Consider the following 14,560-nt stretch of genomic DNA (forward strand, 5'->3'; position numbering starts at 1 on the left):
GTTTTGACTTATTTCAAATGTTCAGTGGTTGATATCTTGTTTTTAACTGGTTTTGTTTTTCTTTACCTCTTTCTCAGAATTTAGCTCTGTGTACGGCCTCTCTTATGTACATTCTCAGCCGAGATCGCTTGAACATGGACCTGGATCGGGCCAGTCTTGATCTTATGATCCGATTACTGGAGTTGGAACAAGACAAATCCATCGCTGATCAGTTGACGACAAAAGAGATGAATAAAGTGAAAGAAAAGATTCGCAAACTCTGCGAAACTGTCCACAATAAGCATCTTGATTTGGAGAACATCACAGTAAGCTTGATTAGATTTTGCTTCTTTTTTGCGCAAAACAGTCATTTTTGTGGGCTTTTCCATTGCGTTCCATACCTCTAGTACCTTTTAAATAATTTTTTTGTTTATTATTTGAGGAAATAGAAATACAATAAATTTTTTTCGTACTCTGCCAGTCACTGTACTTTAAGTTTGCCCGACCATGATGACTTCCGTTGCTGAGTAACTCAGAAATGTGAAAAAGGTCTATTGGTCTGAGAAAATTTCCTCTACCAGTATAATTGGATTTGTGACATGAGGCTCTAAACCCACTTTATTTAAATAGTCAGCAGCAGCCACTGCTGTATTGTTAGTTTGCATGACTAAACCATTGTTTGTACCACCGCAAGACAAACACACCCAATGCTTCATTTACACTAGCAGCGACTTTGTAGCTACCTGTCGCTCTGGGTGTCAATCTGCTGTAAACGTAGATCTTTGTAGGTCTACAGCATGGAGAATACACCCAACCTCTGCCAGAGCTAAGAGAGGATCATGTAACCTTCACTGGTGCTCCTATTGACTATCGCTCAGGAAAGTCGCTCTTCATTCGCATAAAGCCATAGGATTCTCAACTTTGTCACTGGCGCTCAATATGCCTAACTGGTCGCCTTTTCTCAACGAGCCCCACCGGTCGCCATCGCTCAACATGCTCAGATGGTTGACGTCGTTCGTCACGCCCGACTGGTTGCTGTTGCTCGACGCGCTCAACTGGTCGCCGTCGCTTGACACGCCCAACTGGTCGTCGGAAGTCGCTCACTCTCCTTTGAAATAAATTGTCGATTTGCTGTCACTCAACATGCCCAACTTGTTGCCGTCACTCTTGTAGACTGAGGTCGTTGGAAGTCGCTCACTCTCTAAACGGTTGATTTGCTGTTACTCGACCAAATTGGTCGCTGTCACTTACATCGACAGAGGTCGTTGGAAGTCGCTCACTCTTTGTTGAAGCAAATGGCTGCTTGTTGATTTGCCATCACTCGACACGGCCAACTGGTTGCCATCACTCCTTAGACTGAGGTCGTCGGAAGTCGCTCACTCTCTGTTGAAATGAACGATCGCTTGTCAATTTGCTGTCGCTTGACACGCCAAACCGGTCGCTGACGTAGACTGAGGTCATTATGATTAATAAAATACTCTGATTAAGAGTCTAACATGTAAACAGCAATTTTTAATTACATTATTTCGATTACAGTCATAATAGAACTAAACAGAAATGGTATAAAGACATGTGGAGTATTCCTATTTTAGTCACATAATTGGAGTGCTGTACAGACATGTAAACACCTTAAACTATTACCAATTTGTAGTATACTTCCATACATTTTGTGACAATGCACACACAACAGTTAACGGTTGTTTCAAGACAAACTAACAAGAATGGCTTCAAGCTGGAGTGCACATTTTGGTGCGACTGGAAAACGATGACTATTCTGAGAATTCTCATTCAGTAGTCTGAGTTTTTCATGGCACCTTTATTAAAAAGGTAATGAATGAAATCGCAGAGGTGGCCTGTTTCTTGCTCATTTGTTTCTGCCACCGTCTGTTTGCATAGTGTGAGAAATTAACTGCAGTTGAACTTGATGTAAATTTTAAAAACAAAAGATATGGTGCCATGATGAACATGAACTCTTGTTGCTTAAAATGAGTAAACTAGCATTTAGTGCTGACATAATGACGTTAATCTAACTATGTATTATAGCATGTGAAATGGAAGCATGATAGGAACATTCAAAAAGCTACTCATGTAAGCACCTTAATCATATTATTTTCTTATTCTGATTAAGGCAAATAATTAGATTACTGGTGTTCATGTAAACTTAGACATTGGAAGCCTAGTAGTGGATTCAGTTAGAGCTGGATGGGAACTCATAGCAGTAGAGGTTGCACAACTACAGTGATAATCTCACCCTGCTATGGAAATGCATGCTGAGCCATACCTTACCAAGCTGCTGCGCAGTGGGTATGTTTTTGTAGTATATGATTCTGCTTGTGTAATTGCACATTTGGATGGGAGACTGTTCTCTTGGGGTTTTCAGAAATCTTCAGTTCCTACTCCCTCTAGTGGATACACTTAAGTGCTAAGTTTTTTTTATTGTATTTTGTGATGGACTGTTTCAACATTTAGTCTGTGCTGAAAGAAAAGTTTACCCCAAAATTTAAATAGCTTCAACACCCTCATGTCATTTCAAATTCCTTTAGCATTTCTACCATACTGCATAAAAAGTATCCTGTGAAGAAATGTAAGTAATTTATAAGTTATTATAAGTTACAATAAATGAATAATATATGCAATATATAAACAAACACACATCATTTATGCAACAGAAGTATAGAGGTTGCAGCTATAGAGAGAATAGAAACTACTTTTTAAGTATCATAAAAGATGCATTCATACCAAAAATATCTTCCTGAAGCCTTTGTGTAAGACCAAGCTGTTATTCACAACAAAATATGAAGTATCAGAAGTATCTGAAATGGTTTATTTGCTCACAATCTTTGTTTTAATGGTGAGATCATTTATTGAATTAATCACAACCGATTTCATTTTCAAATGGTCAATATTTTACATGTAAATACTGGGGATGCAACAATACAGTTAGTTCACAGTTCAATACACACCTCGGTTTTTTTAACACAGTTTTCGGTTCGGTTCTCATGAATTGACACGTGTTTTTGTTTATTTATTTTTTATTATTCTATAGGCAATAGGAACAGTAAGAGGTTAAGGAGAAAAAAAATTAAAACAATTTATTACATTACTCATTTTGTTTTACCTAAAAGCCAAGAAAAGTACACTACGTTCCTAGTGTATTGTATACAAAAAATTAACACTGTAATCTCACAGCTGCTGGTAGCTCATGTACCAACTGTGGAACACATAAAATCCTGCATTTTAAAAATAATCATACATGTGAAGTTAATAGAGGTAAATTGGTCATTTCAAATAAACATATTTGTACTAAAGTAAACATAAACCATCTTAATTATCTCGGTGCTGAAAAAATGCGAGACTGTAGTCTGTAAAGCGGATCGAGTGCTTTTATAAAATGACAAAAGCCCACTTCTCTAATCACCGAAAACAGCTGCAAATCTTTAGCAATAAACACCCGCACTGCCTTTGTTGTTTTTTATTTGTCTCTCGGAACCAGTTGGGTACGTTTGCTTGAAAGATTCAGCGAGGGATTGTTGCTTTTTGGAGGACTTTATTACCTTCTCTGCTATCCTGCCTTCAGACAGTGATATTGCTGTGTGATGGCGTTGTAGATGTGCAGTCATGGTTATACGTGTTAAACAATGCTTGCACACAGTTATTTTTTGTTCTTTGTTTTTTCTTTTCTTGGCATTATACTTGCCGGCACCGCTTGCCGGCACCGCCGCTTGCACTGTTAAAGTGTGGAATAATGGTCAAGCGCCCCCTAACTTTAGAGCATAGTGATTGGATATTTACTCGCGGGGAGGAGTTTCCTCATCCCAGCTCATGGATTTGGGGCACACACAGTCAATTCGGGGAGAAATAAAACGCACATAAATTATTTAAACGCAAAACTGAAAAAAAAAACGCAATTGACAAGCGCATATTGAACCGTGGAGGTCGTACCGTACGGTTCAATATTATATTGAGAAGCGTGGCATCCCTTGTAAATACACTTACTGGACAGTTTATTAGGTCCAACTGTCCAACTGCTTGTTAATGCAAATTTCTAATCAGCCAATCACAACAGCACCACAGTGCATTTAGCATGTAGAAATGGTCAAGATGATCTGCTGCAGTTCAAACTGAGCAACAGAATAGGGAAGAAAGGTGATTTAAGGCCCCGTTTACACTAGTGCGTTTTAGTTTTAAAACGGCGTTGTAGAATAAAAACGATCCGGGTCCACACTCGCGTTTTACCCAGCGTTTCTGAACTGCTCTCCGTCCACACCAAAACGCTGAAAACGCACATCACGTGACCACACACACACTCTCGGGCAAGCGCTCCAGCATTCCTACCCAGATGAGATCTCTGCTTGTCGGACTGCTCATCAAGCATCTCCCGCTGGATCTAATCTCACTATATTTGCTAAACGTGATATTTTATTCAGTTGTTGTCTTTATCTAACGACATAGGCCAATTCCCTGACTTTGGTCATTGTACATTGACTGATCGCTTGCCTTTATTTCCTACAATGTATAAACTTATTGTATGTTATACTTTTATAATTATCGATTATTAAAACTGTTATTCAGCAAAAGAGAGGGTGCGTTTCGTATTTTCACTGAAATTGAAAGGAGGCAGTTGTTATCGGCTCCGTTTTGTTATAAATATCCACACAGTGAAGATGACGCTCATATAGCCTATACAGCACGGCGCCTCAACATTTCTGCTGTCTGTTAAGTTGCTAATATTAAATAGAAAATAGGCAGTTCCTTAAATCATGTTTACATTTTATTGTTGAGAAAGTGAAACAACGTAGAGTGATGTGAATGAAGTTATAAAGTACACTGTTCCCTTTGAAGATTTACCCGTGTCCTCGGTATGTTTTCCATATCAAACTGAGAAGGGGGAGACTGCAGCCTTGATCAAACTTGCGAAGTCTTAACTTACAAGAAGAGGATGCGAGACTGAACTGTGTGTGGGCTACTTAAAATTGAGGAAAAGCCCCAATCAGAGAGGCGAATGTCTGTAGCCCCGCCTCCATTTTCAGATGTCTCCGTCTTTCCCCATCCACACTGAGACGGAGCAGCAGCGTTTTAGAATGAAAACGGCCTCTCCAGCGTTTTCAAAAAGCTCCGTTTTCGGCGCTCGAGAACTCCGGCGTAGTGTGGACGGTTGGCGTAACCGTAGCAAAACTTATGCGTTTTCAAACTAAAACGCACTAGTGTAAACGGGGCCTAAGTGACTTTGAATGTGGCATGGTTGTTGTTGCCAGATGCCAGAGGTCAAAGGAGAATGGCCAGACTGGTTCCAGCTGATAGAAAGGCAACAGTAACTCAAATAACCACTCTGACTGCACAAAACGACCAACCTTGAGGCAGATGGGCTACAGCAGCAGAAGACCACACCTGGTGCCACTCCTGTCAGCTAAGAACAGAAAACTGAGGTTACAATTTACACAGGCTTACCAAAATTAGACAATAGAAGATTGGAAAAACGTGATAAGTCTCGATTTCTGCTGCAACATTCGGATGTTAGGGTCAGAATTTGGGGTCAACAACATAAAAGCATGGATCCATCCTGCCTTGTATCTATGATTCAGGCTGGTGGTAGTGGTGTAATGGTGTGAGGGACATTTTCTTTGCTTGCTTTGGGCCCATTAGTAGCAATTAAGCATCGTGTAAACATCCCAGCCTGCCTGAGTATTGTTGCTGACCATGTCCATCCCTTTATGACCACATTGTACTCATCTTCTGATGGCTACTTCCAGCAGGATAATGCGCCATGTCATAAAGCGTGAATCTTCTCAGACTGATTTCTTAAACATGACAATGAATTCACTGTATTCAAATGGCCTCCACAGCCACCATATCAGGATGTGCAGCCGTCAAATCTGCAGCAACTGCATGATGCTATTACGTCAATATGGACCGAAATCTCTGAGGAGTATTTCCAGTACCTTGTTTAATCTATAACACGAAGGATTAAGGCAGCTCTGAGGGCAAAAAGGGGGTCCAACCCGGTATTAGTAATGGTATACCTTATAAAATGGCCGGAGAGTGTATGAATTCTTGAACCTTGTAAATAGTAGAAAAATCTTCAGCTTTATAGGGGATGAAATTGTAGAACGAGTCTGTGTGTAGTTTCTCTGACAATGGTTTACGTGCTGCTGACTGTAGCTTTTGTAAACTGTTCTCACAGGATGTCTATATAAACAGCTGAGTGCTGCGCATTTCAATGAAGCATAGTTTAAGGATTTTCAAAAGTTAAGCTTTTCTTACTTGACACCTTTTTTTGTAATGCTGATGTTGGTAAAAACAGAAAGAAGACATGTGCACAGAACAACAATTAAAAATACACAAGCAAAACACAGTACCACTAGGCCTGTCACAATAATTAATATATCAACTGATAGCACAACACACGGACATTACCTCAATCATTTATGGTGATGCAATATATATTGTCCATGTTTAAAAAAACTATTCTAGCAACATTTTAGCTGATTGTGCAACCTCTGTCTCTATTAGAGGTCCCACTGTGTGTATGGTTAAAACCACTAAAGTATTTAAAGTATAAATTACTTCAGTATATTTTTGTGTGTGTGTGTGTCTGACAACTGACAATAGATCTGGGAGTAGATTTCGCAAACTTTATACTTGGACTTTTTTGTTAATATTTATTATTATTTTAGTGCTTCTTACAGGTTTGAAATTGAAACATAACTTTTACCCACAGCACATAAATAGTTAACTATATGTGACAAATAGTTTTATTTTAACACAATTTTATTATTATTAACGGTTTTAAACGTTATTTTCAATGGGTTAAAGTAAAAAAAAAGACTGTTGACTGTCTCTTTCACATTCAAGTTCAGGTTGCTTTATTGGCATGACATTTTGTACAATATTTCCAAAGCATTTTAGATGTATTAAAAATGTGATATATTGATATCATAAAATTTATAAAATATACAGAAAATGATAAATAAATGACAGAAAAAAATGAATAAAAACAGACAATATCTCTAAAAAAAATTATGATAATTACAAGAATAAAACATGTTTTAATTAAGATCAATGAGTTGATTACCCATTTCAAATGTTTTACTAATATTCTGCAGTCAGTTTAGATGTATGTTGTCCTCTGAGTATTTAGTAAAGTTATTTTATTATTATTATTAATTGTTATTTTATTATTTTATTATTAACATTAGCTGTCTAGATTAAAGAATTAATGGTAACACTTATAATAACTACACACTATGATTCATTTACTAAGCATTACCACCTAGTGAATTCCATATTTGTTTTATTAACTCTACATTAATAAGTGTAAGCAGTTTATACTTGCAGCTACAAATGCTGTATTCTTGACCTACAACCACATTTATAATCTGCTGTGTACTTTTATACTTTGTTAATGATTTATTTTTCATTACTAAATTAATTATTACATTATTTACAACCCAGTTGTGATTAATAGTCAATGGTTTTTAAGATCATTCAGAATGAGTTAGTAAATGATTAATAAACAATTGAAATCAACATTTATCTATCTTATTATCCAGGCATATACTAATAGTTTTTTTTTTTCGTAAATGCTTTAACTTAACTTCATGCAGTTTTGGGACCTAATCTAAAGCGAGGACTATTTATGCTTTATAAATCCCTTATAAATGACAAATAAAGGCTCATTATCAAATAAACATTAATCTTTGCAATCTTATCTAAAAAGTAAAATTACTGTAAAGTTTAAATATTGGTGAATAACAGGAGTGTCAAAATACAATATAAAATTTAATAAAACAACTATAATATTATAATTTAACAGTATAAAAGATGCAACGTTTAAACTGTGCAGTAATTTTATTTTAGGTTGCAAAGATTTATTTTTCATTTGAAGTACAATTTCATATGTGTATCTTCAAAGGAATAGGAATGAATAATGTTGTTTATGTTCATTTTTCCTGTTTAGAATTTAACTGAACCTTTTTTTTTTGTCATTTATAAGGGATTTATAAAGCATAAATAGTCCTCAATTTAAATTAGGTCACAATACTGGATGCAGTTAAGTTAATAAAGCATTTATTAACATACAACCAAACTTTTATTAGGCATATTAGGAATCACCAATAAAATTAAACAACATCTTTCTCTTTAGTTTCATTTCTAAACATCCAAATCAAAATAAATCTGCAGATCCGACGTCTGGTCTGAGCCCCTCCCCCGGAGTATTGTCAGTATATAGCAATCAAGGATTGGCTCCTGTACTACAAGGCGGGCTTTATTCACCATATAGCGATCAATGATTGGCTCCTGTACTAGTAGGTGGGGCTTTATTCACCATATTGACCATTACACTTTTCCCCATACAAAAAGATACAAGTGACGTTTCTTGAGTTTTCTATAGTTTTTGTTGTTAATGAGTGGCATAAAATGATCACATAGACATTGATATCGTTTATGGCTATTTTGGTGCAAAAAAAATTATAAAAACTAAACAACAACAAAAAAAAAAATTCCCAGAGATGGGTTGCGACTGGAAGGACATCCGCTGCGTAAAAAACTTGCTGGATAAGTTGGCGGTTCCCGGATTAATAAAGAGACTAAGCCGACAAGAAAATGAATCAATGATTGAAATAACAAAAAATAGATATCGTAGCAGGCCTGAATACCACATTCTGTGTAAACCCCTAGTAAAGCACAGCATGATAAACTCACAGATAAATTAATTAAAAACACCCTTTACCAAACTATTCAAATATTTACTCGCTTTAATGTTTTTTTGCTCAAGCCTGAGAAACTTTTATGAAGTTGTTTCTTTGCATTTCACGCTGTCCATTTACAATCGATTTAATGTTCTCTTCAGCAAACAGAACTTTTACATTTGCATAATGGAGTCATTAAAGCTGAATGTATTTTTTCTAATATCTTTCAGACTGATTGTACTTTGTTTTTCTTGGCAGACGGGACATTTAGCCATGGAGACTTTGCTGTCATTGACGTCAAAGAGAGCAGGGGATTGGTTTAAAGAAGAGCTCCGGCTTCTGGGAGGCCTGGACCACATTGTAGATAAAGGTATTCTGCCTTTTTGTAATATTAGTTCAAAATATGTCCATTTTATGTGATGTTAGTGAAAATCCCTTTTGCTTGGGTTTTTTTACATCGCTTTTGAGAGTGAGTTGTTTATGTGTGTTTCCATAGTTAAAGAATGTGTGGAGAATCTGAGCCGAGAGGATGATAAGGAGAACTTAGTAGCATCTTTGTGGGGTGCTGAGAGATGTCTTCGTGTTCTAGAAAGTGTAAGTCTGATACTTAACCACTCTTAACTTGTGATGCTTGGACTTCAGTTGTCATGTTATTTTAGATTCAATCAAGTGGAGTAGGGCTGCACAATATATATCATTTCAGCATCGATATCGCAATGTGATCATTTGCAGTAATACCATCGCAGGATCGATGGCGATATATAAGCTAGAATTTAAGTTTAGTAAAACTAAAACATTTATTCTAAATTGTGACCTGATTAATAAGCTAGTTGCCAGTAAATTTATAAATGTGATACCAAATCTATGACTAAAAGTACAAATAATTTGTTCTTTTAAGTATATGCTGTTCTTTTGAATGTTTCTGTTTTATTTATTTATTTATTTATTTTTTGGAGCATCAAATTGGCACATTAGCTGTCATGTAGTAATAATAAAGATTAAAAATGAAGCTGACATCGCATCAATATACTACATTTTAAAGAGAAATACAAAATATTAATAAATATTTTTAATTTAAAGATAATTTACAATAATTGTATTAATTATTTTAATTAATAATGTTTGCCTTTATTACAAATGCAGTATTTCAGACTATGACAATTTAATGCCTTTTTGATCAAATCGTGGTGAGAAGGAAGGAATAAGTAAGGCATTAAAGGTTCCTAAATGTTACTATAGTGCACTAAGATTCTAGTCATGGATACCAATTAAATCCTTTATCTGTAGAACCTTAGATGGCTTGTATTTGCTGGTAGAGTGAGTCAGACTCTAGATTTCTCTGAGGGATAAACAGATTGCATTAACCTTGATATTAACCTACTGTAGATTGAACAACAGGGTCAGACACACTAATCTTTTCCTGCTTGGCCAATTTAAAAGAGCAAGTTATTAATTAATAATAGTGTCTCTTTTTTGACCTTTTTTCATTTTAATACAGGTAACGGTTCATAATCCTGAAAACCAGGGCTACCTGATTGCATACAAGGACTCTCAGCTCATTGTGTCTTCAGCAAAGTAAGTGCCTACAGTTGAAGTTTTTCAGCATAGCTATAGTTTTTACAGTACAGCTTATTGCTCTCTGAGTCTGTGATTTTCACACTTTGTGTCAATTTGAAAACTTTGAAACTGTTGTCCGTCATGAACTATAGCAGGTTCAACATTTTTTTTTTCACATCTGAAAAAGTGTTTTGAAAGGTGCTTTGACAGTTCAGAGCAACTATACAAGCGAAAGCCAAAATCCAGAATGCTGTCACTTGCAGCACAGAGCACTTTATGACAAACAAAGTGCGTAATATAATGACAGAATGTGGCCTTTTCCATGGCGCTATTTGGCGTATGTGTGGGTTTGTGTCCATAACTTTTGACATTCCGTTTAAAGGAACACACTCACCTTTAAAAAAAAAAAAAAAAAAAAAAAGAAGACTCCTTCAGTTTTTTAAAACCGTTTAGCTGATTATGTATTTTTACTATTTTATAACAGACTTGTTTATAAGGACTATTAATAACAATAATTTTTTTAGAATTGAATTTGTTGGTTTGTTTGCTGAACACATCAAATCATTGTAAATCTGTTGTGTTTTTGAATAGAACTCAATAGCGTGTCTATCATCTCTTCATTGTTTCAAGCAGCCAATTCTCTTACGCTGCGTGATATCATTCGGCGTGATTTAGGCATTTTACTGCAGCACATTTTCTTGATTATAACGCCAGAATGACAGTGTAGTTCCTTGCAATTTTGACCTAGAAATAGAAACTTCATTCTGTTCTACACTGTGTAACTACAGTCACTCTTGAAATGTAAAAATATTCAAATGTTTTTTTGTATTTTTTGAGGGAAATGCTAACAGTCAAATCTGATTCAAAGAATTATGCTAAGCCAAGCTAATAGTTACCCCAGCAGAACCAAGTGTATCTGTCTGCAGACTGCAAGAGAGGGGCGTAACATGAGGACCGTGACTTGTTGTAGAGGTGTCACATGTAGTTATAAAGATCCCATTGGACCATGCGAGATGTCACAATGAGATGTTGTTTACAAGATGGGGAAAATACTTAATAGAGAACATTTTTACCAAATGTTTTAATGCATTTTCTACAAATTTATCCACAACCAATTCATTTGATTTAATATATTCATTAATTTAGCAACTCGCTGACTACTTTGTCTATTTTGTCATGATAGTTAGACTACTTGCTTTCGTCCCTTGTTGTTACTAACTGTAAGGTCAAGTATGAAAGCCTTCGCAACCTGCTGCTGTACATGCATAGTGGAGTAGATTTAGATGTTAATAACTGATTGTTGGGTTTAGGGTTGTGGAAAGTGTAGACTTTAATAACTATGATGGTTAGGTTTAGGGTTGGGGAAGGTGGAGATGTTAAAAACGTTGATGGGTTCCATTAAGGGTTTTGGAAGGTGTAGACATTAATAACTGTGATGGTTGGGTTTAGGTGTGAAATAGGAATAGACGTTAATAACAGTGATGGGTGGGTTTAGGTGTAGAGTAGATATAGATGCTAATAAAAGTGATGGTTGGGTGAGGGTTGAGGAAGGTGTAGACATCAATATCTAATGGTTGGGAAAGGTGTAGACATTAATAACTGATGCTTGGGATTAGAGTTAAGGAAGGTGTGGACTTCTATAACTAATGGTTGGGTTTAGGGATGGGAAAGGTTTAGACATTTATAACTAATGGTAGGGGTTAGAGTTGGGGAAGGTGCAGACGTTAATAACTGATGGTTGAATTTAAGGTTGTGGAAGGTGTAGACTAGACACTAAAAACGAATGGTTTGGTTTAGGGTTGGTGAAGGTGTAGATGTTTATAACTATAATGGTTGGGTTTAGGGTTGGGGAAGGTGTAGACCATAATAAGTGTGATGGTTTAGTTTAGGGTTGTAGAAGGGGTAGACATTTATAACCAAAATGGTTAGGTTCAGGGTTGGGGAAGGTGCAGACGTTAATAACTGTAATGGTTGGATTTTGGCTTGTGTAAGGTGTAGACTAGATGTTAATAATTAATGTTTGGGTTTAGGGTTGGAGAAGGTGTAAACGTTGATAACTATAATGGTGGGATTTAGGGTTGGGGAACGTTTAGATGTTAATAACTGGTTATTGGTTTAGGTGTGGAGTAGGTGTAGATGTTAATAACTGATGGTTGGGTTTAGGGTTGAGGAAGTTGTCGACATTAATAACTGTCATGATTTGTTTTAGGTGGGGAGTAGGTATAGACATTAATAACTGATGGTTGGGTTTAGGGTTGGCGAAAGTGTAACTATAATGGTTGGGTTTAGTGTTGGGGAAGATGTAGACGTTAATATCTATGATGGTTGGGTTTAGGTGTTGAGTAGGTATGGACGTTAATAACTAGGCATAGATGTTAGTAACTGAGGGTTGGGTTTAGGTATGGGTATGTGTAGATGTTAATAGCTTTGATGGGTACAGCGCCATCTTGCCAACATTATAGTTTTGGCATAGGTCCCGTTCTCGTGGGTCTCAAGTTACACCTCTACTACAAGTTATGCCCCCTTCATGTTATGCCCATCTTGCAGTCAGCAGACAGATCCTAATCGCCAGAACAAGAAATTAGCTGAATGCTTTCAAAATTCGTTCAACTGAACAACTCTAGGAGACTTGTGAAATGGGCCTTTGTTTAAAAAAGGTGAAGTGTTCCTTTAATGCTGTGTTCACACCAGAAGCGGAACGCGCGGATAAATCGCGCTATTCGCGCGTAAATAGCCGCGTGAACATTTGAGTTTACTCGCTTCATACGCGCGTCAAACCCCGCTTCATTCGCGTGTCAAATTCACATCAAAACAGACGCGGATTTGCGTGATGGGCAGGGCTTCTGTCTGCCCGAAGACTCTAGCTTCATAGCTAAAGGGCTAACATGGATTTTATGAAGAAAATAACAGTATTTATGTGCTTTATGAAGACTGAAAAACAGCGTCGATACGTTTAGGATCGTGTCTGAGTCCACTAGATCCTTTCAGAGGTGCATCCAGCTCTGTGAGCTCATAAACTCCTCCAGAAACTTCTTCTGACTGAGCCAAGCCGAGTTTGATGAACTTTTGTTGGTGAAGGCTGGAGGATTTCCCTCGGAACACCGACAACAGGTTCTACGTCACAATCGCGCCCCCACAAGAGCAAGCTTCTGATTGGTTAACGCGGCGCGAATGTACGCTGAAGTTCACATTTTCGAAATCGGGAGATTTGCGCCTAACGCTCGTTAAGCGCGTCAAACTGCATTCACTTAACATGTAAATCACTCGCGCTTGACGCGCGTGCCGCGTCTGGTGTGAACGCAGCATAAGGATGGAAATGTGTGTTATGTGTCTGCAGTATCAAAAGGTCAAATAGTATCCAAATTCTACTGATTTTCTGAAATAAACTTTACATTTCACAAAAATCCCTCGCAGCTTTTTGATAAGGAGGTGATCTTTCCTGCCTCTCCGTGCTGTGGATTGGGTGAACATAACATTTCCTCTTTTTTTCAAAGACAAATAAGTAACCTTTTTTCAAATGATCAATTAATAAGTCTCGAACTGTGTGATACATTTTTCAGATACAAATACAAAAAAAATGCGTACAAAGTCTTCAGACTTCAGTGTGCAAAGACCTTAATCAAGCATCACAGTTGTCATGTTTTCCTGACTATTTTTGGCAGTAAGTCACTGGTGCTGTGCGGTCAGGCAGGGTGCAGGTTAACAGTGCAGTTTGTACTTGCTTCTCTCATTATAGCAGACAGCCTCCAGACTCATTAACAAACCCAACAGCAACAGGAACACTTTATCAACAGCACCAGCTGCCAAGACCATAAGCGCAAAACTGCTGTGCCAAAGACCACCCTCCGATACGGCTCATACCGTGCTGACATATCTTAAAGAGACCAATAATTTCAAACATTAACAGGAGTTGAATGCCGTCTCAAGGGTCCCAATTCAAAACACTTAAAAGGATAGTTAAGTCATAAATGACAGTTGTAATTTACCACTTCATGTTATTCCAAACACGTAGTACTTTCTTCCTTGCATGCCAGAATGCCATAGCCCATACAATGAAAGCATACAGTGATCAAGGGCCGTCAGACACTTAAAAGCTTGTCCATGTGAATCTTACATCACTCAGATTCATGCTCCTCATTTGAAAACGCGCAAGCTAAAGTTATCAAAGAATATTATAAAATACTCTTGGATTTAGTCTGTTCTTTGCACAAACTTCAGATGACCTTTTTCACATTTATATTACATTAGAGATAATAGGAAAAGTGGTTTAACAGCAAAAAAAAAAAAAAGGATTATTGCATTTCTGTGTCTTTCCAAAAAAGGTTATAGCAGTC

General features: G+C 37.0%; 1 protein-coding gene and 1 long non-coding RNA gene across 3 annotated transcripts in view; one reads left to right on the plus strand and one right to left on the minus strand.

Moving 5' to 3' along the window:
- The window catches only part of waplb (WAPL cohesin release factor b), a 119,738-nt gene that overhangs the window by 77,637 nt on the left and 27,541 nt on the right, over positions 1-14,560 (plus strand). For both annotated transcript variants that reach the window (XR_015503929.1, XM_087275945.1), the window contains exons 10-13: positions 78-305; positions 8,928-9,039; positions 9,166-9,263; positions 10,168-10,244. Coding sequence is in view for 1 of the 2 variants with exons in the window: in XM_087275945.1 (XP_087132071.1) it covers positions 78-305; positions 8,928-9,039; positions 9,166-9,263; positions 10,168-10,244 (515 nt within the window). In the remaining variant the exon portion in view is untranslated. The remainder of the gene's footprint in view (positions 1-77; positions 306-8,927; positions 9,040-9,165; positions 9,264-10,167; positions 10,245-14,560) is intronic.
- Positions 10,195-14,501, minus strand: LOC147834413 (uncharacterized). The gene is made up of 3 exons (XR_015503945.1): positions 12,464-14,501; positions 12,190-12,372; positions 10,195-12,050 (listed from the first exon to the last, which is right to left on the minus strand). It is a non-coding gene; the product is annotated as an uncharacterized LOC147834413 (long non-coding RNA).

Source organism: Danio rerio, chromosome 12, assembly GCF_052040795.2.
Source record: "Danio rerio strain M-AB ecotype USA chromosome 12, GRCz13ab, whole genome shotgun sequence".
In the NCBI taxonomy this organism is placed as follows: Eukaryota; Metazoa; Chordata; class Actinopteri; order Cypriniformes; family Danionidae; genus Danio; species Danio rerio.